Source organism: Tyto alba, unplaced genomic scaffold, assembly GCF_018691265.1.
Source record: "Tyto alba isolate M040663 unplaced genomic scaffold, T.alba_DEE_v4.0 Super-Scaffold_8, whole genome shotgun sequence".
In the NCBI taxonomy this organism is placed as follows: domain Eukaryota; kingdom Metazoa; phylum Chordata; class Aves; order Strigiformes; family Tytonidae; genus Tyto; species Tyto alba.
In genome coordinates this window covers 23,438,496-23,465,607 of record NW_024881329.1, presented here as the reverse complement: position 1 = coordinate 23,465,607, position 27,112 = coordinate 23,438,496, and the positions used below count along the sequence as shown (strand labels likewise).

Below are 27,112 nucleotides of genomic sequence, written 5' to 3'. Positions count from 1 at the left end.
GGTTGAATGTCTTGCAAGCATTAAACTTTATTTTCAGACGTGCCTCCTGCTACCTAAATTTAACTAGAAATCAGTCCCTGATGTCTCAACGTGAACAATCAAAATCATGAAGGAGATACCTTTTGATGTAATAATAGGTTTCAACAACAAAAACCCGAATTTGGGATTTTAAAAATCTATTTTACACGTTTGATGTGAACATAATTTACAGTCTACATAGCAAGACTTCTTTTTTAATAAACCCACGGCTTTGCTAGTGCTTTTTGTATGCATTCATTCTATTCTACATTACCTCAAGCTTTCTTCACCTGTCTGAGTTGCAGCAGTCCTGTAACAAAAGAATATTCCCCCCCCCCGTAATTACATTAATTTTGAATCGCTCTTCATAGTAGAATATTAATGTTAAAACAACAAAATAATTCCTGCGTTATACTTTAATTTGTAATTCATTTAGTCAAATCTACCGCTACAGAAAAATGGCAAAGGCACAAAAAGGCATTTGTATTCCTTTCAGGACAATTACAAAGATGTATTTAAGGAGGAGACAACACTCTGCACTTATTTAGTTGAAAAAAATCATCACTGACATCATTACAAAAGCATTTCCAAGGAAACTGGACAAATAATTAAATGCTAAGTACTTTCCAGATACTAAATCATTTAAAATCTAAACAAGGCCAGAAAACAATAGGATGCATTTAGCAATTTTTTATTCAGTTTGCAATTATTACACATATAAAGCAATGTCTTTTGCCATGAGTACCCCCACTAACTCCTGAAGTAAAGTGTCAGCCAATTTGAAGATGAGAAGTAAAATCAGGTGCCTGGAACAGTATTTTTCCTAGAGAAATCCTGAACCATCTAAACCACGCAAATCTTTTTTTGTATAAAGGTCTGTATGTATGCAAAACTTCCTGGCCTCTAACCGCTCTGCAGGAAGAAGACCCAAAGTATTTTGAACCGTGAAATTAAATTTAAAATGTGATCTCAGCTGGTAATCCAAGTGCTTAAAAGACAACAAACGTGTAGGTTACTTGATGAAGAAAAGGGGACTTGCTTAATTGGACGTGAAAGGGAGGATTTACTCATTTATCCATTCTTCTATAAATAGTGATCTGCCAGCGAGGGTGCGCTGGCTGTTCCGTGCGGCCCCTTTTTAGCTCTGGCCCTCCAGGAATAGCGCCTAATCCCAGCTGCTGTTCCCCCCCCTCAGCGGGACCAAAGGCTCTTCTGGGTGCTGGAGCGTTGCTGACCCAGAGCCGGTGTTCCTGAAGAGGAGCATTACCTCGTTTTCAGTAAAAGTAAGAAACATTCGTGTCCCTTGAACCTGGAAGGATGCTCCGCTGATTTACCGAGCACTCCCTGATACAAGCACAAATTAAAAACCCTGAGTGATTTTGGGTGGAAGGAACAGAAGGACTGGTGATAGACGATTGGGAGATGGGAACTGTGTGAAGAAAGGCGAGGGGGGAAAAGAGCTCTCGAAAGATGGGGTTTGCAAAAGTGTACGAATGGGTGATACAAAAAAAAGCTCTAACACCACCTTTAAATTTCCTAAATAGGAACATAATCCCTGTCAGTTCTTTCCCTGTAGTTGAAATGGATGAGAAACAGCGGGTTGTCTGCGAAAAAGGCGAAGTTCCTGTGCGCTAATATTAATGATGTGGGCGAAGGAGAGGGTGTGCAATACTCCCTTGTCTCCTTTACAGGCTGGTTTCAGCCCTCTGAGCCAGCACACCCTGGGCCAAAGCTTCCGTGGGTCTCCTGAGCCTGCCTGGCCAAAGCTCCCCGGCACCTCCCGCCGCTGCCAGCAGCCCAGGCTCAGCTCTCCGGGCCTAAGCCCACGTGGGAGGATCGTCCCGACAAGGGCCCTGACCTTCAAGACCATTTGCTGATATTTGTTGTTTTGGGTTTGGGTTTTTGGTTTTTTTTTTTTTTTTTTTCTCAGACCTCTCTCTCCCTCTGGCAAAACACATCAAGGTTTGGTGATGGGACTTGCACAAACGCGTTGCCCCACGCACCGCAGCGACGCGCGGAGCCGTCCCGGGCGTCTTAATCCTGTACATTTTCCCTCGGGCTGCCAAGGAGATCCCTTCATCCCAGCCACGTCCCGCGACCGACCCCATCTGCCATCCCCTCTCACTCGTTTTTCACTACAGCTGGTGAAAAGCAGCTGGAACGACACGCCTTGCGTGGCGCAGGAAAGGAGGCAGCGAGGCGCGGCCACCGCTCGCTCACGCCGCTGGTTTTAAATCCCCCTGCGCCTCCCGTGCCGCGGGATGCCCCGAGCCCCTGGGCGCGTCGTGGGCCCGGCCAACCTCAGATATTTCGGGGTGCTGCATGTGGCCCCTCAGCAACGTCCCCCCGCACAGGGCGGTTAGGACCAGTAAAGTTTAATTCTGCCGAGGAGGCTGCGGTCACCTCTCCTCCGCGCCGCAGGCGCCCTCTGCCTGAGTGCTGCAGGAATTAAAACCCGATTAAAATCAGGTTTAAAACGCTGCCGATCTTTTGTGGGTTTCCCCCGAAGTTGCATTTTGGGGCTATTTATGTTTCATCAGTTATTTAATCTAAGATGCTACAAGCTCCTTCAGTTCCAATCCTTTAATTAAAACTGATAACTAAGTGATACTGACACGCCATGCCAATGCTTTTCAATTTTTTTTTTTTTTTTTTAAATTTGCAAAAATGTTTTCCTAAAACACAACAAATGAAAATAAACATTTTACAACTCAAGTACTTTAAAAAAAGAAAAATGCATATGTAGCCACCAGTTTTGTGAAAACACCTTGGAATGCACCCAAAATTTCTGCTAGCTAGCAGGCAAATGAATCTCCTTAGCATCTATGAAAAGCTTGGTTTTTTACTTCATATTTTTTCTAAGCCATTCAGCTAAAAAACTAAGTTTCGAAAGTGATGATGTAATACATTATCTCATGTTGTTATTCCGAGAGGCGTTGGCAAAGCAAACATTTCCCATTGCTCACCTCCTCTGTTTGGTCTGTTTCCTTGGTGTTCTCTTATCTGCAAATTTAAAAATAGAAGCACAATCATTTCAGCAGTTCGAGTTACCTGCAGACCGCATGATTCACATCCAAATTAGAACTCTGACTGCAAAATATTTTTGTGATAATTTCTTCTAACCTAAATAACACTAGTCAGACTCCTAATACTATACAAATGTTTTCATTCTACATCACTTAGAGTGGCTACAAAGCAGACAGGATGTTGCTACAGCATGTAACGGAACAAATATAGAACAGTTTTACATAGAAAGAGGAACAGTCCTTATGACTACTTTCAGCTGTTCTTTCAGCAGTTAAAAATAACATACCTGGGCTGCCCAGATGCTTCAAATCTTTGTACTGTTCATTTTAGAAGCAATTGTAAAAAGCGAGATATTTTTTACAAGGGTTAGGAAGTCCACTTTGGAGTTTACACAGTCTTGCACTTCTCATCCCAGCAAGCGTTTCCCTGAGGCAGATGGAGCAGATAAGGTGCAGGTTTATAATCAGTTTCCCTTTGCTCCATTTTGGGTATTTTTGAACCATTTCTGACACTTGCCTAGTCCCTACACATGGCACAAACTCCAATCAGGTTTACAATTAATGTCTCTTGGGCTTCCTTCCCTGCCTCTGACTATTTTTCATGTCACAGCAGCAGCATGTAGAAAAACTGGATGTTTTAGAGGAATTTAATATCATTAAAATGATCTCAGAATTTCTTTAAAATAGTGACACATTTACCCAGAAATTGGTACTGCTTAAGTAGTTGGATGTCTCGCCAGAAAGTCTCTCAATCTCACTTTGAAAACAAAGCAAAATGCAAACAGATGTGTTGCGTGCCAGAATGATTCTCAGGTACCAAGCTGATAAAGACATCAATTTGACACAGGCCTTTAGCCACCAGAAATTGGAAAGATTTATTAATCAAGGGTGAAATTCACTCTGCCCTTCTAAACCACAAAGCCACGTTAGTTTAGCACAGCCGTGTATCACTGTAACCCAAAGGAGGATAATTCTCATCTGTACTTTTCCTATTCTTCTTGCCTAATGCCCAACCTGGAAAGAAAAAGGAATGATGCGCAATTTTTGCTACCCAAACTAAAAGACAAAGCTCTGTTTACCAAACTCACAGTAAAACTCAGTATTATTTTCCAACCAGGTGGGTTAGAAAGATGGGTACAAATTATTCCACCGATATCTCATAAACTTTTTTTCCATTCTGGCGGGTTTGGCTATGAATGATTTATGGGCCCGGCTCTGGCAAGTGCCATATGCAGAGGTAGTCACTGCAGAACAAAGGCCTAAGACACAGCCTTGCCCCACAGATTTCTGCACAAATTCCAAATGACTTAAAGGGAGGCTTCAATACTTCTCCAAATAAGAATGTTTACTAGGTAAGAATTTAAGTAATCTACATTTTGATCCCACCTAGCTTGTTTTATTAGCAGAATTTCCTGTTGGAAAATGCTTAGGTGCACTGCAGATAATATATTTTTTGTTTTATATTGCAGTCTTGTGTTCTGAGGAAGAGAAACCAGAATGAAATAGCCATGAGCACAAATATAGAAATACTAACAGCAAAGTCTCTGTATACTAGAGAAACCAAAGGTGTTAAAATAATGCGCGTGATTATTCCGTGAGCAACTACAAAAAGATGTCATACAACAAACTGCCTACACATTTAAATAAAAATGTAAAACGTACCTCGTTTTTAGCTTCCTATTTTCTGTCCTCAAAGCATCAATTTCCTGGACCTGGGATAGGAAAAAAACATTGTGATTTGAACATTAAGATCAGTATCAACTTCATACATCCTTAACGTCAGCTTTCTTTAAGGCTGATTAAGCCTCTTGGATTTTAAAATACCTATGACTTTGCCTTTTAGTCTTTATGTTGCCTGCTGTTCTGAATTACAGAAGGAAATCCATGCCAAACCGATACAATCTCGTAAAGTTAATAAACATTCTGCTTGCACTGACTTTATTTCTGCTATTGCAATGTTTATGGCTTTCCCAATGCAAGCGAGAATACAAAAATATCTGATCATTTCAGGGTTGAGAGTGTTTTTTTTCTTCAAATGATAATAAATGCTGAAGTGTACTAGCTACCTGATGGCAGAAACGACAGCAGCTAAGAGATGTTTGCTTATACATGATGTGTATGTTGCGGAGGGTCAGTGTTATACTCACTAAACCACACTGGCAAACAAACTACAATCAAATCCAAATGCCTTGAGTTACTCTGCGTGCTCAGGTGAAAGGGAAGGGAGACTGTTGCCTCCTGTATTATTTTGGAGGCACGGCTGCATTTTTCCTCCATCCAAGCCAAGTTTATGGGAATAGTGAAAAGACACTCAGACACCTGCTTTTCTTGATACCAAGCAAAAGGATTGCTCTCCCTTTTGTTTCGAATTTTTTACTGTTATTTATAATCATGAGACAACTTTGGCAAACGAAGTCTGGTCTTAACCTTAACATGGTACTGCTTCAGCATCCATCTTTATAGCAATTGTATGTATTTAAAAGCCAAACTTTATCAGCTCATGCCATCGGGATATTTCTCAGCACAACTGCTTTTTGTGTACAGTAGCTGGGATTTCAAAATCTCCTCCCATTTACTCACTGGAAAGGTAAAAGACTGCGGCTTGTAAGGAGACAAAAGATCAGTTACATTCAGCTTAATGTAGCCAGGGAAAGTACGACACTTCTGAACAACTCCGTTACACTGTGGTACAGACAAACTTCAATTGTCTGCGTATCGCTAATGTATTGTGAATGTCTCCAAGGATGCTTTCATAAATATTACTCGCAGACTGGCTCCTGTCTAAAAAGGAAAAGATTTCACGGACAAGCCTCCTTCTCCGATATTTATTTTTCCTATAAAATACAAAAATTTTAAGCTATATCCCTATTTCTGTAATGTATTTTGATGTATATTAAATGTAAATCAAGCAGAACAAAAGATGAACTATAAGCATGGAAGAGTTCCTTTGTGTCAGCTTTTATGAAAAGTTACTTACAAGATTTGCAAATAGCTTTCATTTTTCACCAACACCTGCTCACCATTTTCTGTATAAAACATGCACGTTAGATGATTACATTTTTATGAACATAATAGCCCTTTTCCAAAATTGTCACACTCAGGAAAAATAATAGCAGAGGAAGAAATAGCGCAGAGACCCGCTCTTTTAAAGGTTAGCAAAATAGAGATCAGCTCCAGTCACGCCAGTTATCCCATGAAGGTCAACGCTGCGCTCCCCAGCCCCAAGATGAAGAGCGTCCTCCCCTCCCTCTGTCTGCCCCCCAAAACCCTGGTACCACTATGGATCTTTTTAAGGCATACATTATTACAAATTTTCTTGGCTTTTGGAAGCCAAGCTGGCTGGCTGGAATTGAGCACGGACTTCCAAAATCTGTCGAGATGAATGAAAGTTAGGCAGGGGTGCTGTGTCCCGCAGGCAAGCCTCGGCACACCGGCCACCAGCTTCCCCTCACCCAGGCCTAGACCTTCCCAGAACTGGTCCCAGCTCGCTTGGTGGGTTATAATGGTGAAAAATTCCTGGTCAGAAAGGATTGCCCGCATGACTTTGTTATGCGCAGTATGGAAATGGAATTGTAATGCATTTTTTTACCTTGCTGGAAAACAAGACGGACAGCAAAGTGCTGAAGGGAGGGATCAACCTTCTTCTTCAAGTACAGACATGGCGGGAAGGTGCCTGGTAGTGGGGAGAGAGGCTGGTTTAGTGCCCATTTGAGGGAAAAAAAGGCCAGTTTAGGGCCCATTTGAGGGAAAAAAAGGCCAGTTTAGTGCCCATTTGAGGGAAAAGAGGCCGGTTTAGTGCCCGTTTGTGGGAAAAGAGGCCGGTTTAGTGCCCATTTGAGGGAAAAAAGGCCAGTTTAGTGACCATTTGAGGGAAAAAAGGCCAGTTTAGTGCCCGTTTGTGGGAAAAGAGGCCAGTTTTGTGCCCATTTGAGGGAAAAGAGGCCGGTTTAGTGCCCATTTGAGGGAAAAAAGGCCAGTTTAGTGCCCATTTGAGGGAAAAAAGGCCGGTTTAGTGCCCATCTGAGGGAAAAAAGGCCAGTTTAGTGCCCATTTGAGGGAAAAAAGGCCGGTTTAGTGCCCATCTGAGGGAAAAAAGGCCAGTTTAGTGCCCATTTGAGGGAAAAGAGGCCAGTTTAGTGCCCGTTTTTGGGAAAGAGGCCAGTTTTGTGCCCGTTTGAGGGAAAAGAGGCCGGTTTCGTGCCCGTTTGAGGGAAGAGGCCGGTTTAGTGCCCGTTTGAGGGAAAAGAGGCCGGTTTAATGCCCGTTTGAGGGAAAAGAGGCCGGTTTAGTGCCTGTTTGAGGGGAAAGAGGCGAGTTTAGTCTCAAACTGCTCTTACCCTCCCAGGACACTTCCACTTCTCTTCCTCCGCTCGGGCCCCCCTCAGGCCCCTGGCGAGAGCTGGGGAGAGCTGGGGGGAGGGTTGTAAGGGGGTGCAGGGGGTGGGTGCAGGGCTTCCCGGGGGGCATCGGGGTCCGTGCCCGGCTCACGGCCCCGCGCCCCACAACTCCCCACAGCCTGTGGGGCCGCGGGCGGGGCGGTGGGCGGGGCTGGGCTCCTCGGCGGAGTGGTGGGGCGGGCCTCTCCGCGAGGCACGCTGGGAGTTGTAGTCCGGCACCGCGCCCCGCCCGTCCGGCCCCGTCCGCTGGCGGACTACAGTTCCCAGCGTGCCCCGCGGCGGCGGAGCGGAGCCGGGTCGAGCTGAGGGGAGCGGAGCTGAGGCGAGATGAACGCGGTGCTGGCGGTCAAGCAGTATGTGTCCAAGATGATCGAGGACAGCGGGCCGGGCATGAAGGTGCTGCTGATGGACCGGGAGACGGTGAGCGGCCGGGCCGGGCCGGGCCGGGCCGGGCCGGGCCGGGCCGGGCCGGGCCGGGTCGGGGCGGGGGCCTCTGCTGGGGTGCGGAGCGGCGGGGCCTTAGGCCCGAGGCCCGGGGTGATGGGCGCTGCCGCTTCCCCCCCCCCCCCCCCCGCAGACCGGCATCGTCAGCATGGTGTACACGCAGTCGGAGATCCTGCAGAAGGAGGTGTACCTCTTCGAGCGCCTCGACTCCGTGAACAGGGAGGCCATGAAGCACCTGAAGGCCATTTGCTTCCTGCGGCCCACCAAGGTAGAGCCAGCGCTGCCCCTCACCGCGGCCTCGGGGCTGCCCTGCCCGGCCCTTCCCGCCACCGACACCCCCAGGCGTTGGGGTGCATCAGAGCGAGGGACGGCGGTGGGGATGGGGAGGGGGCAATGGCTCCAGCCCCTTTTTACGTGACATTTTAAAAATCTTTCTCTTCCCGGTGCTGTTTTCGTCCAGGAGAACGTGGAGTTCCTCATTCAGGAGCTGCGGAGGCCGAAGTACAGCATCTATTTTATTTGTAAGTATGTCCCGTTCTGTCCAGTGAGTCAGACTTGTCAGCCAGAGACCGATTTGATGTTCAGTAGAAAATACAGGTGTGAGACACTGTGACTGCTTCCACTGACAGGCCTTCACTAAATGTTAAGAATGTGTGATTTCTAGTTTTTATGGTGTTTAAGTCACCAGATTCTTTATAGCAAAGGGTACCCATAAAATAAAATAATTAAATCGAAGCAACTCATAAGAGATCATTACAAAGCAACACCATAAATCTGCATTCCTTCAATTTGGCTTATCGCTGAAAATTTCTGGGTTTTTAAAGCTTTGTGTTTCTTTGTAAACACGAAAGAAGGCTAATGCTGGAGGTGAGCTTCCTGTATTATAAGGAAAATTGAGGTGCACAGGATGAGAGACTGCCTAAATCTTGAAGGTCGATCATTTAGGATAGATTTCACATCCCAGTGTTGGACTAGAGCTGCTGCACGGCTCCTTCTAGTGCCCGGCGTATCGGGCAGGTGTTTCTCGTGTCCTGCTCATGCCACAGAATATTCTGTAGTTTTGGAAAATTAGGCAGAACAACTACAGCTGGTTTTGTGTTGAAGTCTAGTCTTCCAGCACAGGTGTCGCTTGGTGAGATTCTGGGAAACGAAGCTGAAGTGGCCTCTAGATGTCATTGCCGCTCTGCAGAAATGCAGCGATGCCGAGGAGCCGGGCTCCGGGCTGCCAGGGGGGACCCCACTTTGGGGAGGGTGGGGGGTGACCTGCGATGCCCAGGAGCCCCAGCGAGATGTGGCTCTCTCTCTCTTCAGCCATTTAACATGACTTGTGTTTTACACATATAAATCTACTGACTGCGAGCGGGCTGTACATGGTGGTGATTAATTGGGAGGATGTCAGGCCAGGGAGGGGGTGAGACCGGGCGTTGAATCCATCGTTGGCCGTGACGTGCTGAGCCAGCGCTGCAGGCACGTGCAGGAGATTGGCACTAGGAGCAGAAAGTTGGCCAAGGAATTAGCTCAGAGTGTCTGTGTGAGGTAACTTCTGGCTTATAATGTCTGCGTAATAATTGCAGGTGTAAGGTCAAGGGATCTCTGCTGTAATCAGCTCCTGCTCCCCGGGGAAAGTCTGCTCACCCTGTTCTGTGGTGGTCTTGTGTGTCACTCGCAGAGCCTGACCCTGCTTTCGCTGTTGTTTTCTTTCAGATTTCAGTAACGTGATCAGTAAGAGCGATGTCAAGTCATTGGCTGAGGCTGATGAACAGGAAGTTGTGGCTGAAGTTCAGGTGAATTTTAAATACTTTAAATAGATCTAAAAGTACCCGCAAAGCCAGCATGCAAGCTAACAATCCTAGGTGTGGTGATGAGAGGACGCTGTAGTTCTTGAACAGCATGCAGCAGCACTTCTCGGATGGAAGAAATGATGAATGATAAAAAGTAAAAGAAAGAAAAACTGTGTCCCCCATTTCTCCCTGCCCTCCAGTTGTCAGAGCTGTTGCTGGTTCTGCTGCGTCTGTGTTTCCCAAGGCTGCTCCCCGTTTGGTGGTGACAAAGAGCTAGGTACTCGAAAAACACGCACGAGAAATTGGCAGCGGAGTTGTCAGCAGCAGCGTAGGGATTTGAGAGGTCCGGCACGGGGGAAGGAGAAATGATCAGAGTCCCCGAGTCTGTGCATTGCTCAGGATTTTAGCGTTAATGTGGCTGATGCTGGAACGTGTACTCTTGCAGGCTGAATAAGGGTTGGCAAGACACGTAACTCTGTTTGCTTTCACTTGTTGGCAGGAGTTCTACGGCGATTACATTGCAGTGAATCCACACGTTTTTTCTCTCAACCTCTTGGGCTGCTGCCAGGTATGAAAGAAGCTAATGCTCCTCCGGGGCCTTGTTTTATGGTTAATAGAGAGCCCAGTAGCCACGACAAGCCGGGTGCGGTGGGGGGTTGCCCAGCAGGCAGACTGCTGCTGAGGGTCCGTAAGGCTGATCCTCACGGGGAGCTGGCAAGGAGAGGGGCACTGGGGAATCCGGACTGTAGCTTCAGTCAAACTGTTGTTCGCTGTAAGACTTGAAAGCTTAGAAATAAAACTTTGTGGGAGAAAGACTGGGGACGGTGCATCCAGACTAGATGCAGCCTTTCCTTCCAGGGTCGCAGCTGGGATCCGGCTCAGCTGTCCAGGACAACCCAGGGGCTGACTGCTCTGCTTTTGTCTCTGAAGAAATGCCCCATGATTCGGTACCAGCTCTCTTCTGAGTCGGCGAAGAGGCTTGCTGAGTGTGTGAAGGTGTGGTGAGAACCTACAGCGATGTTCAATAAGTTTGGCAACGTACTTAAATTTGGGTTATTTTTTTTACGTACTGACGCATTTGAGAGAAATACCCTTTTTCAGTCGATTCATATAAAATCTGTTGTTTACTTTGTTGCACGGCTTTGGGCAGGTCACACCCCTCGTCTCTGCCTGGCCCCTGTTTTCTGTGAGTGCCATAAACTGCAGTAGGTCGGCCAGTGCCTTTTGAGAGCAGGGATTATGTCCTCGTTAGCAGTATAGACTAAGCAGCACAACTTATTTTTCACCAGCTCTTCACTTTTTGTTCACCTGTAGCCAAACTAAGAGGAAACATTTTCTGGGTTTACATAAAATCAGGTGGCTTTTTTTCCTTTTCTCGACAGCAAGTAATCACTAAAGAGTATGAGCTGTTTGACTTTCGGCGCACTGAGGTCCCTCCTTTACTTCTCATTCTGGACCGGTCTGACGATGCCATCACCCCACTTCTGAACCAGGTGAATCATCTCGCGGTTGCGCAAGGGCCTGTTCACACAGAGTTCACACCCTGGCAGGCCATGGGTTATATTTGAAAGGTAAAAAGTCTCGCTTCCTGCCCCCATTCTTTTTGTAATCCCTCTTTTATCTCGTGGCCTGAGGTTTCAGCAGTTGAGCACGGATTGTGCGTGCTGGCTGCAGTGGCAGGCGCAGCCAGCACCCTGGGTACCCGGGCCGCTCGCACTTCTGGGAGACCCGCTTCACATCTGGCGGCCTCGTGTCTTGGCAGGGTCCTCTCCAGGGCTTGGTTTGTGGGGGCAGGCTGGCAGCCCACGTACGCACCTACGGAGTGACCTTGCACTGGTGTGTTTCTCCTTCTGTGTTAGTGGTGGCTGGGAGTATTTACTACGTAGCTATTGTGATTTTTTTAACTTTTTTTTTAATTTGCTGAGCTGTAGATTCAGGCAGACTGTCTCATTTCTGTGGGGTACGCTTTGACACAGGTCAGTCTGGGGCTCAGGCAAGGGCTGGAGCTGCAGCTGGGCTTCTGTAACCTGGGTGGTGTAGGAGCCACTGGTGGTACTGGTATTTCTGGAGTGATCTGACAGTCAGAAACCCAGCTCACACACGGTTTGTAGGTTAAGGACTGCACTCAGCACAGGGCACCAGAAGCGTTACTCGCTATGCGGAGATTTTCTGTCCAGAAGAGAGATTCACATGAATGTAAATGGAGTGTCGGGCATGTCAGTGCTCTGATCAGCTTTCAGTTCTCTAGATTAATATTAGTCTTCCCAGGATAAATACAGTAGCTCGCTGATGTGCAGAAACACACACTCCTACTGCTGCCTAAGAACCAAAGCAGCATTTGGAAATTGTACAGTTTGTAACTGCAGAACCTCTGCAGCCAAAAATACATGTCCCTTTCCAGGCAGAGGAGGAGGAGGTAAAGGTGGCAAACAAAAATGTCTGAACAGGAATATTAATCTCCATTGCTCTGCTTTTGGAGTCATGTCTTTTGAATGTACCTACAGAAAGCACCCAGGGACAGGGCGCCAGCACCTCTCACCATGAGGCACCCGTCTGATCATAACAGATGTAGTATTTATTTCTTATTGTAACATTCTGGAAACAGTCTGAGAAAGGCACACTTTGAATCTGCTTTCTGTTGCTAGCGCAATATAAACTGGCTTTGTTTTTGTTCAGCCTGAAATCCATTATTTTTCCAGTGCTGTTTATTATCTTACTAAGGTCATTGTTTGCCTTTCTGTTTCACTGTCCTTGCTAGTGGACGTACCAAGCTATGGTTCACGAGCTGCTGGGGATTAACAACAACCGCATCGACCTCTCTCGGGTACCAGGGATAAGCAAGGATCTCCGGGAGGTCGTTCTGTCTGCCGAGAACGACGAGTTCTACGCCAATGTAGGTATCTTGGTGGGGCTGTTCATGAGTAGTTGAATTGGGGGATCAGAGAATCACAGACTGGTTTGGATGGAAGGGACATTAAATACCCCCCAGTGGCACCCCCTGCCCCGGGCAGGGCCCCCTTCCCCCAGCCCAGGGGGCTCCCAGCCCCGTCCAACCTGGCCTTGAAACCTTCCAGGGAGGGGGCACCCACAGCTGCTCTGGGCACCCTGGGCCAGCGCCTCACCCCCCGCACAGGGAACAATTTCTGCCTCAGATCTCATTTAAATCTGCCCTCTGGCAGTTTAAAACCATCACCCCTCATCCTACCCCCACCCCCTGACCCAGAGTCCCTCCCCACCTTCCCTGTCCCCCCTTTAAGCCCTGGGAGGCCGCTCGAAGGTCTCCCCGGAGCCTTCTCTTACCCAGGCTGAACCCCCCCAACTCTCTCAGCCCGGCCCCCCAGGGGAGCTGCTCCAGCCCCCCCAGCATCTCCGTGGCCTCCTCTGGCCCCGCTCGAGCAGCTCCCGGTCCTTCTGCTGTTGGGGGCCCCCGAGCTGGCCCCAGCACTGCAGGGGGGTCTCCCCAGAGCGGAGCAGAGGGGGAGAATCCCCTCCCTGGCCCTGCTGCCCCCCCTGCTCTGGCTGCAGCCCAGGGCATGGGTGGGTTCTGGGCTGCCAGCACATGGTGCTCCCTCACAGGGGCAGTTTTCCCCCCACCAACCCCCCAGTCCCTCTCCTTGGGGCTGCTCTCCAGCCGCTCCTCGAGGGCCCAGCCTGGGTTTGTGCTGGGGATCACCCCGACCCATGGGCAGGACCTTGCCCTCAGCCTTGCTGAACTTCAGGTTCCATTCTTGGTTTTGCCATGTGAAAGGAACTTTCCACTGACTTTGCCCATTGAGGTGGTGATGTACTGTATAGCTCTTGCAAGTGGTGAAAAGCAATGTGTAATGCAGGTAGCATCTGACAGGAAGTAATGCGACCACTTCATAGTTTTATTTCAAACCCAGAGCAGTGGCAGAGCTGCTTGCTCAAGCTTGGGTCTCAGGGAGACGATGGCAATGGCATTTCAGTGTTTTGGACACAGTGACACGTTGCTCCAGTTGCATCAAGACTCGTGTGTTAGAACAACTTTCTCTCAGATCCCTGTCTTGTTCCGTGCAGAACATGTACCTGAACTTCGCAGAGATTGGCAGTAACATCAAGAATCTTATGGAGGATTTCCAGAGGAGGAAACCTAAGGAGCAGCAGAAGCTGGAATCCATAGCAGATATGAAGGTACAGACAATCTGCACATAACTGACAGGAGTTTTTAAAACCCATCTGTGGCGGGACAGTGTGGATCACCACTGCCTGTGCACTGACAGTCCACGCTGCTGGTACCAGCAGTTCAGCTCTCTGTGGCGTGCTGGGTTGTGCAGTGGTCACCTCCTTTGTGCCCTGTGGTCATTGCAATGGTTCTTTACTGAAAGCTAGACACTTGGACAGGCCGTTCTGCACCACTGCAGTGTGGTCCACGAGCTTGCTTGTTCCAACTGCTCCCTGAGCTGCTGCTCAGAGCTTGTTGGAATCCTGAAGCACTACAGTTGAATTGGTAAGCTCTGGTTTAAGTGTAGAATCACAGACTGGTTTGGGTTGGAAGGGACCTTAAAGATCATCTAGTTCCAACCCCCCCTGCCCCGGGCAGGGCCCCCTTCCCCCAGCCCAGGGGGCTCCCAGCCCCGTCCAACCTGGCCTTGAACCCTTCCAGGGAGGGGGCACCCACAGCTGCTCTGGGCACCCTGGGCCAGCGCCTCCCCCCCCGCATAGGGAAGGATTTCTGCCTTAATCTCACCTAAATCTCCCCTCTGTCAGTTTAAACCCGTCCCCCCTCGTCCCATCCCCACCCCCTGACCCAGAGTCCCTCCCCACCTTCCCTGTCCCCCCTTTAAGCCCTGGGAGGCCACTCTCAGGGTCCCCCCGGAGCCTTCTCTTCTCCAGGCTGAACCCCCCCAACTCTCTCAGCCCGGCCCCCCAGGGGAGCTGCTCCAGCCCCACCAGCATCTTCGTGGTCTCCTCTGGCCCCGCTCGAGCAGCTCCGTGTCCTTCTGCTGTTGGGGGCCCCCGAGCTGGCCCCAGCACTGCAGGGGGGTCTCCCCAGAGCGGAGCAGAGGGGGAGAATCCCCTCCCTGGCCCTGCTGCCCCCCCTGCTCTGGCTGCCCCCCCTTGCCCTTGCCCTTGCTGAACCCCATGAGGTTTGCTCGGTCCCCCCTCTCCAGCCTGCCCGGGTCCCTCGGGGTGACATCCCTGCCCTTAGTGTGTCCCCCACCACGCAGCTCGGTGTCATGGGGGCACTTGCTGAGGGTGCTCGCAGTCCCAGTATGACTGTGGGCTTTATATCTGAGCTGGGTCACCTGACAGCAGCTCAGAGCACAGGCTCTTCATGCAGTCACTGCTCAAGACTTAAAGAATCCTGGTGATGTCTTTGGAGATACTTTCTGCATCCTTTTATTTTTAAGCTTGAATAAAAAGTACATCCCTTCCAAAAGTCTCCTGGTAATCGGAGAAATCCCAGGGGCTCGCGGGTTGAGGTGCCCGATCATCCCTACTCCCGCACTGATCTTGCTTATATTGATGCCAATTAATTTGTAGAGTTGATCGCTGGGTTGCACGCATTCTCTGCCTCTTGCTTTTCTTTTGAAGAACCGATTGCTTTGGTTTCCTCGTTGCAGGCGTTTGTGGAGAATTACCCGCAGTTCAAGAAGATGTCGGGCACGGTGTCGAAGCATGTGACGGTAGTGGGAGAGCTCTCTCGACTGGTTGGTGAGCGGAACCTGCTCGAGGTCTCTGAAGTGGAGCAGGAACTGGCCTGCCAGAATGACCACTCCAACGCTCTCCAGGTACCCCGGGCTCCAAACCTCACCTTGGTCCTTTGAATCTCGCTGGTTTGCTCCCGTAACCGCCCTGTTGATGGAAGTTTGATACTGAAAGTCAGTGGGATTGCAGATATCCTGCAGGGTTGGGACATTAGATTTTAGAATTACTCTTCTCCTCCCTGTTCAGTTCAGATGGGGATGAATCATAGTTAATAACTGGCTTGAGAGGCATCTTTGCAAATTCTGTCTTTACATTTCACAATACAACATTCCTTCATTATATGCAGTCAGTTGGCTTCTGGCAGGCTGCCTGTGCAGGCACCAGTCAAACAACCCAAAGAACTCAGACCTCTGTGCAGAAGCTTGTTGTAGTTGTTGGGGAGGAAAGTGGAATCCATGAAATTGTCTAACACCAAACCAGATTATTGTTGAGGTGCTGGCTTTCACCTTTTTTTTTTTTTTTTTAAAAAAAAAACCAACAACAAAAAAAACCCCAAAACAGTGGAAAGCCTCTTAGATAAAAGATTTCTTTGGCAAAGCGGACTGAAAAAGCCTAACAGAGACTTCTGTTATAGCTGAATATAGACTGAAATTTTGACCCCATGCTGGCTTGTTGGATTCCATGACCTGACCTAGTATCTGACAGTATGTCAATAGTGATGAACTGTGGCTGCTGACTATTCAGAGAAAATAGCAGTATTGTTGAGTGTGACTGTATTCTAGCAGAGTTCAACCAGCAACTCGGTATTAAAAAACAATTCCTTAATTTTTTTATAGCCAAGGCAGAAGTTCCACCATATAGTGGACTCCTTTACACAATACCGGAGAGGCAGTTTGCCTAGAAAATAAAGATAAGCATCTTCAACTGATTTGAAATGGATGTCTTCTTTGCCTGTTATTCTGTGCTCCAAGTGGGTGGCTAGGGGATAATATTAGACTCTTCAAGTGCTGTAATCCATTACAGATCCCGAGCTGATGTGAATCAGTATAGGCCTGCTGAAGTCATTGCAGCTATATAGATTGGCGAGCATATAGATATGATTTCATAGCTTATATTTGGTAGAATTTAGATGACTAAGTATTGAAGTGGGAATGTAGCCATAAAATGCAGTGGCTGAAAACAGCCTCTGAGGTTGTCTTGCTATGTCATTGTTTCCAGATCAAGCTTTTGCAGTTTAAAAGACAAATATTTGAGTTCTAACCCATCAGCCCTCCGTGCCTGTGCTCCGAGCTGTTATTTCTGATGTTAACACAGCCCAGAGCATTAGTGTTGAAACTTGGATGCTTGGCACCGGAGAACATTTTGGAAAATGTTGGTCTCCTCTTTATTAAGTTATCTCAGATTTGCTGAAGAAAGGGATGATGTGAACTTCTGGTGATGATGCCGTTGCCTCACCAGCTGTATGGATAAGAGAGTTCGTGGCAGCACTGGAAACTGGGCAGGGAGGCAGGCGGGTCTGCCCCCCGCCCAGCACCGCCCTGGGCAGCTACTGGAGTTCACCTTGGAGCTAATTCAGGTCTCACTCTGCACCAACTAGGTATTTCTGCAGTTTTTAAAGCAGAAAAGCTGCCTGCAGTTTGCTTACAGCCACATGCCCAAAGGGCTCTATTGTATTTATATCAACTGAGACCGACTGGAAAACATGTAGCAGCTAGGAAATAAATGCAAAACTGTGGAACTGGTATCTTCTACATGAGAGATCAGTGTCTCTGTAGCTGCACTGCCCCAGGCCGGTCCCTGTTGCAATCTCCGAATGGCAGCGAAGGGCCAAGGCTGCAGAAACAATGAAGAATAAGCCAGTGCGTGAAATAAAGGCAGAATTGTTCTCCCTCTGCTGTAACTTCAGTGACTGTTAATTTCTCTGGTGGCCCAGGGCCCCCGAGTACAGCACATTTTGGTTATTCTTCCCCTGGTCTCTTATTAATCCTGACATAGTACATGAGCCTTCAGAGATGAATGGGAGGTTTTGAATCCCATCTCCTGAGACGGACAATAGCTTTTCTGTTTTGCACGCTGCCCGCTTACACAGGCATTGCCACTGTGCTGCCAGGCCAGGACCAGAAATCTTGCAAGTAGACATCTCCGCGCGACTGTCCCTGCCCTCACAGGTGAATTCCTGACCCTACTGAGGTTAATGGTAAAACTCCTGTTGATCGTCCTCAAAGCCAGGATTTTATTCTGTATTTTTGTACCTGGTCTGCAACAGTCAAACAGATGACAGCAAATATAGCTGAGTCAGCGTGGTAAATAACAGCAGCTTCACTACATGTTTGGCAGCTGTTTGCTGACTGGTTCCATGTTGCCTACCTGTACTGGGAGGGTGGGAGAATCTTGCGAAGATTTGCTGGGATTTTTGGAGCGTTTGAAGGTCATGGACGTTTACAGAGTGGAAAAAAAATCCCAGCTGGTTCTGTCCCTCTCTTGGAACTGCCATTTCTGCAACTGTAAAACTGGCGGCTCCTCTGCTCCCATGCATTTGAGCTAATAGAGGCTGATTGTTTTGCTTTAATGTTCAGCACAGGGAGAATTTCAGACTTTGCTGTCTCCTAATGCATCTGTCCAGCCCTAACCAGATGTCTGCAAACACATCTGGTAGTTGATGCCTGTTCTTGGAGACCCATTGCAAAGCTCGGAGTTAAGAAGCTTATTACTCCCACTGCTCACCTAAGCTACCAGCTTGGCTCTGGTGTTTGTTCTGTTAACTCCATTATCTCAGCTCTGTGACTCGACACAGTGACTGCGAGGTTGCAGAGAGGAAATAAGTGGTTTTTGTTGTAATGAGGAGTAGCACTTATACGGCCAATTGTCAGCTTACACAAGCAGTTATATCCTGCCTGCAACCCCTGGAGGGTGAGTGGCATGCGCCAAAGGCTCTGAAACTTTTCTGGAGAGGGTCTGTACTTCAACAGGCAGCCTCTCTGGGGCAGACACCCTTTAGATTTATGGTACTGTGTTCTATTCAGCAGAAGATGTAATGATCTGCATTTTAGATGTAACAACTGTCGGTCTCTGTATTTACCTCCACTGCTGTAACTTTTCCTTTTCAATTCCTTTCCTCCTCTGCTTCCAAATGCTTGATACTCGCTCCTCCACTTCTCACATCCAAAGGTCATCTGAGACTTCGATGCTTCTGCCCTGCACATTCCAAAAGAAAATTGAATCCATGTAATCATCGTAGCTCTTTTTTCTTGACAGTCAGTATTACAGTGGAACCTGTGGGCCAGTTCTGGCTCTACTCGAGTTGGAAAGGGAAGGGCAGAGGCTAAAGGTTTCTGTAAGTGCCTGCTGAGGCCTTGCTTCAGGGGAGGCCCACGGGAACCTGAGCTCACCCCGCAGCCTGTTACGGAGAGTTAAAAGTGGACAACAGAATTGGATTATGAATTCCCAGCTTCCTGAAGAGACCCAAAAGCAACTTGCACTCCCTTGTACTCCAATGAATCTAACCGCAGAGCACGTAAGAAGCAAGGCTCTGTTGCTTATGACACAGTTTAATTCTCTTGCATTCCCCCTGCATGCAGTTTTGTTGCTAGGCAGTGGGCTTGATATTCGTCTGATTTAATGTCGCTTGAAGGCCTCTCCACTAATACTGCTCTCTGTCTTGCCGCAGAACGTGCGGCGCCTCTTGCAGAACCCCAAGGTGACGGAGTTGGACGCTGCCCGGCTGGTGATGCTCTATGCCCTGCACTACGAGCGGCACAGCAGCAATAGCCTGCCAGGGCTGGTGACAGATCTCAAGAACAGGGGTGTGTCAGAGAAGTACCGGAAGGTAATTGCAGCATTTCTCCTTCAGCTGGATGAATGAGTGGGACAGGAGGGCACAGAGGTGGAAAATCAGTGTTAATTGGGGTAAAGCTTCCCTGCTTTCCTTTAGCACAATGTTTTTTTTGTTGAACTGTGCCTCACCTTGTGAAAAGAACCCTGAGCTTGGCCGGGGGCCTGCAGGTGTTACTTTGAAAGGCATACCTAATCACTTAATTTCCATTTCCAAAATCATAGAATAATCATAATCATACAATCACAGACTGGTTTGGGCTGGAAGGGACCTTAAAGCCCCCCCAGTGTCACGCCCTGCCCCAGGCAGGGCCCCCTTCCCCCAGCCCAGGGGGCTCCCAGCCCCGTCCAACCTGGCCTTGAACCCTTCCAGGGAGGGGGCAGCCACAGCTGCTCCGGGCACCCTGGGCCAGCGCCTCACCCCCCTCACAGGGAAGGATTTCTGCCTTAGATCTCACTGAAATCTTCCCTCTTTCAATTTAAAACTTACCCCTTGTGCTAAACCCATACTCCCTGCTAAAGAGTCCCTCCCCACCTTTCCTCCCCCCCCTTTAAGCCCTGGGAGGCCGCTCGAAGGGCTCCCCGGAGCCTTCTCTTCTCCAGGCTGAACCCCCCCAACTCTCTCAGCCCGGCCTCCCAGGGGAGCTGCTCCAGCCCCCCCAGCATCTTCGTGGCCTCCTCTGGCCCCGCTCGAGCAGCTCCGTGTCCTTCTGCTGTTGGGGGCCCCTGAGCTGGCCCCAGCACTGCAGGGGGGTCTCCCCAGAGTGGAGCAGAGGGGGAGAATCCCCTCCCTGGCCCTGCTGCCCCCCCTGCTCTGGCTGCAGCCCAGGGCACGGGTGGGTTCTGGGCTGCGAGCACACGGGGCTGGCTCACGGGCAGTTTTCCCCCCACCAACCCCCCCAGTCCCTCTCCTTGGGGCTGCTCTCCAGCCCCTCCTCGAGGGCCCAGCCTGGGTCTGTGCTGGGGATTGCCCCGACCCACGGGCAGGACCTTGCCCTTGGCCTTGCTGAACCCCATGAGGTTTGCTCGGTCCCCCCTCTCCAGCCTGCCCGGGTCCCTCGGGGTGACATCCCTGCCCTCAGCATGTCCCCCACCGCACAGCTCGGGGCCATCGGGGCACTTGCTGAGGGGGCCTCGATCCCACTGTCCCCATCTCAACAAAGATGGGAAACAGCACCGGGCCCAGCCCCGACCCCCGAGGAACGGCGCTTGTCCCCACTCTCCACAGTCGGCGATGTTATGGAGGCCTGAATAAAGCAGAGATGGCAGGCATGCCAGGAGTCTGTTAGGATGGGTGTGTGCCATCTAAACGGGGCTGGGAACATGCTTCCTTTCTCCTTCTCCTCTTCCTCCCCACCCCTTTTTCCCCAGCTCCTGCTGAATAGGCAGTACTTGCAGCGAAGGACTTGTGGAGACTGTAAAAGGAGCTTGGCTGGCAGGGAGAGGGTGGCAGCGCTTGGCAAATGTAGTGAGCAGCTGGAGAGGAGGTGGAGAAGCAGGATGATGTCACATTGTATGGAGGATCTGCTGTCACTGCAGCAGACTATGGAAATGAAAGCCTCTCTCCTCATGCAGGCAGTGTCACGGCAGAGTGACTTGCTTGGTGGATGTGGGCAGTCCTCCTTCTCCTCCCCTTTGCCCCTCTCCGTGCTGCTTTTTCTGCTCAGCATTGATCTCCCTGACTCCTTGGTTGTCATTCCAGTATCTCCACTGAGCCTAACTAGACAAAATCTGCCGGGAAGCTGGTTTCCCACCTTAATAGGATCCTGGTTTTGCCTCTCTCTGTACAGCTGGTGTCTGCCGTTGTGGAGTATGGAGGGAAACGGATCCGGGGCAGTGACCTGTTCAGTCCCAAGGATGCTGTAGCCATCACCAAACAGTTCCTCAAAGGACTGAAGGTATGGGTCTGCCACAGGTGAAATAATGACAGTTTTAGTCAAAATTGTAGTCACGGAGCAGGACTCACATGCAGTGCAAGGCGGTATGTCATGGATTTCAGAGATTTAATAGCAAGTGCACTGGGCTTTTAGAGCATAATTCTCATAGAAGACAATGGGAGTTAGCTGCTGAAAAGCCTCTCGATCTGGATTTCAGTGGTTCACACTTGATACATCCATCAGACGATGATGCTCCTTTTCTGTGCCTTTGCTGATCTCTTTTAGCTTGCTGCCTTGCTGTATTAATTCATAACAAAAGCTTCTCTTGCACTGCAGGGTGTTGAGAATGTGTATACGCAACACCAGCCTCTGCTTCACGAAACACTAGATCAGCTCATCAAAGGAAAACTCAAGGACAGCCAGTACCCCTACCTGGGTCCCAACACTCTCCGTGACAGGTATGTGGGGCCTTTTAGGGCAGAGCTCGGAACTGAAATGTATCTGCTCCTCCCAGTGCTGCTGCTGTTTGCCTGCAGATGAACAGAACTTAGGCTTGGCAGAGAAATGTCTTGATTGTGTAGGTCTTCCTTGTATTCTCAAGTAGGTGCGCTCCGGAGAGGGCTATTGAGACTGAAACACAGTCGTCTTTTCTTGCTGGCCAAGATGTGACACTTCCATTGTAAGGGCTCAGGTAAAGAATAAAGCCACTGCACCAAGCCGCCGGGATGTTCACATGATGGATTTCAACCTGCCCCCTAACTTCACTCCATGCCATCTGGTGTTTATTTGTAGAGCACCAAAAATAGTCCCAACTGCAAGCTCTCCCTTCTGAGGCAGTTACTATTCCTGATGAGAATGGGATCTTGCTGAATATGGCTAATAACTGTCATTGAGAAGATCTCTGGCTGGCTGCTTCTAGCTGACTTTGCTGGAGCTAAGCTAATCTCTTGTCAATGAAGTCATTAAAGGTAAATGTGGGCCTCGGAGTGAGGGCACTGAATCAGTAGAGACGCCACGTCCTCCTCTAACAGCGTTCTGGACAGAGCACTCCTTCCTTTGGCACCGCAGTTTCCTTTCTGTAAATTAAGTTAAGCCTCTGCCGCGTGCTGGTCAGGTATTTCTTATTCCTTCTGGTGGTAGCCTCCTTTGAGGAGAAGAGCCTGCTGTTGCTTTGCTTCCTTTGGGTGATCCACGATGAGGTCATCACAGCGATTTGCTGAATCTTCTCCAATGTCTGTTAAATGCCCCAGGGTTCTGCGGAAGATGTTTTACATGCAGCATTAGAACAACCGCCATTCCCTGCACACGCTGCATATTATTGGCTTTTTATCAGCAGCTGCCATATTTTTAGTGAAGCAGAAAATAAATTCAAAGTAGTAATTCTCAACAAACGAGGCGGCTGTTGCAGGGCGGTTTGGGTTAAATGGAAACGAGACTCCTTTGGAGCAGGAGAGGAGTGGACTTGGGGACCGGGGTTCAGCGGTGTCAAGGGGGTGGGAGGGGCAGAAGCGTGTAAAAGCACGAGCATTCATGTCTGGCGCTCTTTGAGACGCACACGCACACTGCTCTTCCTCCTCGGCCCTGCCTTGGGGCATTTCGAGCCATCCGATGAAAGCTAAAGTGTATTTTGTAGGAGGGAGGCATCCAAATTCCATGCCAGGCTGACAGCAGGGGACGTTAATCATTTTATTTATGAATAAGAAAGAATTATAGTCATACAAGAGGCAATTTATTTGTGTACGTCCTGGGTAGACCAAAAAAAAAAAAAAAAATCTGCCTTGCTCCAGATTTTCCCTTTAAAATGAAATAGTGGATTTTGGGTAGGGTAGATAGTTGGCTTTAATAGGTGTGAAATATCAAGGCCCCTAGCAACAGAAACGCTATCCTCTGTCCTTGAAACCAGCTCTCAGCTGAGATGGATTTCAGGCCAACAAAAAGAGGTTGGCGGCTGCGGTTTGTGGTAGATTTGAAATGAGACCTGCAGAACAGCAGTAACTGCATCCAGGCATCCCCGACCTGGCTTCGTTCCCAGCTAACCAGAAACAAATGGTCTTCTGACCTTTTCAGTTCCCACTGATATTTTCCTGAGCGGTGTCTCACCTGGATTCCTCTTTAAAGGTTTCCAGAAAAGGGCACAGGAACCTGCCCCTGAGAATCCTGCTGCAAAGAACATGCAAATAATTTACTTGGGAGAGCATGAGAATGATTGAATTCCTACCTCAATCTGAAGGGAAACAGAAGTTGGATGAAGGGAAATGGAGTTGGCACCTCCCGCCTTTCTCCAGAGCAGCCAGAGCCTTGTCTCTTAGCTAAAAGACGTGAATCCTGTAGTTTTGTTGAAGTAAACCTCAAAATACAAAGGCAGAGCTTCCAAACTGTTCTTTCCCTTAAATTTCTCATGGTCCTCCTTTGGTCTGGGGTTGTCCTTGGGACAGTGGCCACGTCCAGCAGTACCGCTGCTGGGACAGATGTCTGCAACGTGATCAGAAGCATAAGGGCACATGGGTTTTAGGGTTGTTTCCTGATGGGAATGTTGAGTTTAAGACATAGGAGCTGCAGGAGTGAGGGTTTATAACTATCAAGAAATAGGCATCTAAATATTTTTGTGTCTGGTCTTTAATTGCTGCATAAAATGGGGGCCACAGCACTGCGGCATCTCTAAAGTATGAATATTCAGTACCAGGAAGATGAGGGCTCATCTAAAACCAGGGTTTATTTATCAGGTTTGGAAGAAAAAGGCCCACTTGATGGTTTTGCCTTAGTGCCAAACCGATTGCGTGAGGAATTTAAATTTAATAATTTCACAAAACTTAGTATAATAAATCACAGCCCAAGGCAAACGGGGCCGCGCTGTCTTCTTGCTTTCTGCCTTCAGAGGATGGTGTTACAGTGATTGGCAGGAGTTCAGCAGAAGGTCAGGGCGCAAGGCTTTGTATTTTCTGATCAAAGGGCCGCAGTCGCTTGAACAGCAACGAATTTGAAAGGATTCTTTTTAACCATTTCTTTCGGTATTAAAGATTGCACTGTTGCAAGGGAGGAAAAGCTCCTGGTCCAAATTCAGCTGTGGAAATTGGCAGCAGTGAGGGAAAGGGGATCTTTGCAAAGCGCTGAGCAGGGTTCCTAGGAGCGAGCAATAAGCAATTCTGCTTTCTTTTGCTTCTCCTCTATTTCCCACTGCGTTAAATATCACCCTTTTTCTCGTATGCCGTCAGCCTCCAGTCCCTTCCACCTTGCTGCTGGAAGGGACTAGCTAGAAAAGTTCCTAAAGCGGCTTCTGCGGCGCAGCAGTCTGCGGGAGCCCCAGCTGCGTTCCCCGCCGTCCAAAACGCCTCCTGAGGTTTGCGACCCCGTCGGCGCGCTCTGCTCGCCGGGCTCAGCCAAAGCCTCCCCTCCGGCTGGAGCTTCGCCTTTTGTTTCTGCTTTGACCTGGGATTTTCTCAAGTAGGGCGTCCGGCCCGACCGGACCAGCTGGACGCTGCTTACCTCAGATGGCTGGAGTCGCCTTTTTCCAGCCGGTTTGTAATCAGGCCGCAGGACCGCTCTGTCACCGCTGCGCTTCTGAAAAACCAAACACGGGTCCTCGGCGTTCTGCACGAAGCAGGCAGCGGGCTGGGCAGTAGAGGCAGGAAAAGGCACGCTGCTCCCTGGGGATCCGGGTGGGCCTCGGCTCTCTCTGAGGTTACCACAGTTTCACCACTGCTTATTGAGACATCTTGGAAAGTTACCTTGTCCGAAAGCCCGTCGGAGTTCAGACTTAAACATGGAACACGAGAACTCACTGATACCATCTAGTTTAGAATATTCTAAGACTGAATGTGATTGTTCTCGCACGGATCTGTTGAGGGGAAAGCTCCTGTTGACTGCTTGAGGAGAGGAAGGATTTGGAGCCATTTAGAAATGTCTACGGCTGACACATCTAAAGGGATGGCTGAGGTATCTCCTTAGGCACTGAACATAAAATCTCCTTTTTTGGAAGCATCAGCTTGCAGCGTGTGATGTGGAACCATTTGGCTCTCTGCTTTTTCAACGGAGCTCACACATACTGCCCTAAAGATTAGGGAAAGCAGTGCTATTCCTAAAGCACACAGAGTATCTTGTGTCTAGTATGGTTTGCGGTTTGTGGATCTTTGGTCTTTTAAGGCAAAACTCTGACTGTGTCCTCGTTTGTTCAAGGAAGTCACTTTTTCCTCCTGTCTGAAGTGTTTGAGCATGTAGCTGTTAAATTGGTAGTTAACCTGGGGAGATACACAGCCACCTCCATAAATTGGGTCCGAGGAGCGCAACAGCTGGAGCGCGTGTTGCCGTAGATTGCTTTCCCACTAATCCTCTAACAGTCTTGGAGTTTCTTCCTATTCCCAAATTGCTTATTATTTGCCCTCGACACGAGCAGTAATTCCCCGGACACTTCGTGACGACACCAGGATCCCTTTGCTCTTTCTGTGGCAGTCTGCTCTGCGTGACTGAGCTCACTTTGCTGTGGGAGGAACCCGCAGGGTAAACGCCGGACGGTTTGCGCCGGGCACCTGCAGCGGGAGAGAGGCCGTAGCTCTGCCCCCGCCGCCCCCCGCCAGGCTTCATCGTTAACCCTACGATTCGGCTTCGGGATAGCCTGGTGTCGTGGGGCCACTGAAAGGGGGTGGCAAATTTAAAGGCTGGTACACGTTAAGATGTTCCAGGGGAGCATATGAGAGCTAGCCGCAGGACTTCGGCATCTAAATTCCTTAGGTCTCTGATAGTTCCACCCAAAAATGCACCAGTGATGGTACTAGGAGACTGATCCGGGGGATTTCAGTCTGCACAAGGTAAGAAGTGGCCTGGTCTGGTTCTCTGTTGCTCCAGTGATCCGGTTAGTAACGGAACCTTTGTCCTGAAGCTCCTCCCTGACTGACCAGCCTGTGGGGAGGGGCAGCTCTCTCAACCTGAAAGACCTTCTCCCTAAGAAGCAAAGTGTGGCACGGCCTATTTGGCACGTCTTTTCCACGCATCACGGTAAAAGTGGGCTTGCAGAGATTTTAGGTGTGCTGTTTCTGACAACTGAGAGCGGCTTATCGGGTTATTTCATCGCTGTGCCTCCCCTTCCCTTTGATTTCCCTCCCCAAAAGACTTGGGGACACCTGCATCAAATTTCCAAAGCCGTATGGCAGGCTGTAGCTAAAAAGGCAGGGTGCCGCGCTCTTCTGTGCCCTGGGGCCGGCTCGGTGACTTGTGTTGTCACTGGGCTGCAAAAACCTTCGTCCGCCTCGGCGAGATGCCTGAACCTGCACGGCCTGGCTGTGCGGTTGCCGTATTTGCTATATATAACCTGCTTGTCCTGCGGCTGCAGCGCCGAAGATTTCCCAGGCTGCTCCCGCGCAGGGGACGCAGCGCAGCTCTGCGGGGGGAGCTGAGCACCCCGGATCCCGGGGCTCCGGGAGGGGAGTGGGGACGGCACAGACCGCCCTGCTGAAATCCCGAGGGCAGGGCTGCCTGCCCCGCTGCTCCTGGCGGCGGGGGGGGGGATCGTGGGCAGGGGAGAACTCGCCGCTCTGTCCGGAGAGCGCAGGCGTGAGGCAGCTGATAGAGCAGGTTCCGCTCCTGCTGGCTTCTTACAAAGGATTCCACTCTCAGCCTTTTTCTTGCCACGGAAGCTGTGCAGTGAACTGAAGCTGGAGGTCTTGGCCGTTATTAGAATTATTATAGTCCTCAAGGAGAACAAATTCTCTCGTACCTGTGGAAGAACTGTACTGAGTGCAGCAATTTTTTTGTTGTTGAATTAGCAGTGCTGTGTGTCACTGGAGGGCGTGCCTGAAATGATGGGGTTCCCACGTGCCAGGCATCGAGGCTGCAGGATCCCCTCTCCACCCCGCAAAGGGAGACTACTGGCACCTTCTAAAGCATCTCTGAAATCTCCTTTTGTCTGTCCAAATCATCTTAGGCCGACCTAACCCAAACTCTCTGAAAAGACTGACAGTCTGGGAGGTTACTGGTAACAAAGATGTGTTTGGGAAGTGGCCGTGCGATACTTTTTTCCTTAATTTTTTCTTGCCTTTCCGTGTCCTCTCCGGGGCAGGGAGGCAGTTGTGTGGATC

At 49.4% G+C, this 27,112-nt stretch overlaps 2 protein-coding genes across 8 annotated transcripts in view; one reads left to right on the top strand and one right to left on the bottom strand.

Annotated features, from left to right (window-relative positions):
- The window catches only part of OTUD7B (OTU deubiquitinase 7B), a 54,362-nt gene extending 46,763 nt beyond the window's left edge, over positions 1-7,599 (bottom strand). Inside the window, exons 1-6 of one of the 6 annotated variants that reach the window (XM_042784637.1) lie at positions 7,382-7,599; positions 6,634-6,717; positions 4,707-4,756; positions 3,332-3,471; positions 2,985-3,021; positions 293-328 (exon numbers count right to left, since the gene is read on the bottom strand). The gene's annotated coding sequence lies outside the window, so the exon portion shown is untranslated. Of the gene's footprint in view, positions 1-292; positions 329-2,984; positions 3,022-3,331; positions 3,472-4,706; positions 4,757-6,021; positions 6,055-6,633; positions 6,718-7,381 lie in introns of those variants that run through there. The other 5 variants (XM_042784639.1, XM_042784636.1, XM_042784641.1 and 2 more) reach the window with 5 other exon arrangements.
- A 120-nt stretch (positions 7,600-7,719) lies between these two features.
- VPS45 (vacuolar protein sorting 45 homolog) overlaps positions 7,720-27,112 on the top strand; it is a 30,302-nt gene continuing 10,909 nt past the window's right edge. For both annotated transcript variants that reach the window (XM_042784743.1, XM_042784744.1), the window contains exons 1-13: positions 7,720-7,861; positions 8,019-8,153; positions 8,346-8,406; positions 9,590-9,669; positions 10,166-10,234; positions 10,525-10,662; positions 11,049-11,159; positions 12,425-12,559; positions 13,705-13,818; positions 15,252-15,419; positions 19,004-19,162; positions 20,958-21,065; positions 21,381-21,502. In XM_042784743.1, coding sequence (XP_042640677.1) covers positions 7,769-7,861; positions 8,019-8,153; positions 8,346-8,406; positions 9,590-9,669; positions 10,166-10,234; positions 10,525-10,662; positions 11,049-11,159; positions 12,425-12,559; positions 13,705-13,818; positions 15,252-15,419; positions 19,004-19,162; positions 20,958-21,065; positions 21,381-21,502 — 1,493 coding nt within the window. In that variant the 5' untranslated portion in view covers positions 7,720-7,768. The remainder of the gene's footprint in view (positions 7,862-8,018; positions 8,154-8,345; positions 8,407-9,589; positions 9,670-10,165; positions 10,235-10,524; positions 10,663-11,048; positions 11,160-12,424; positions 12,560-13,704; positions 13,819-15,251; positions 15,420-19,003; positions 19,163-20,957; positions 21,066-21,380; positions 21,503-27,112) is intronic.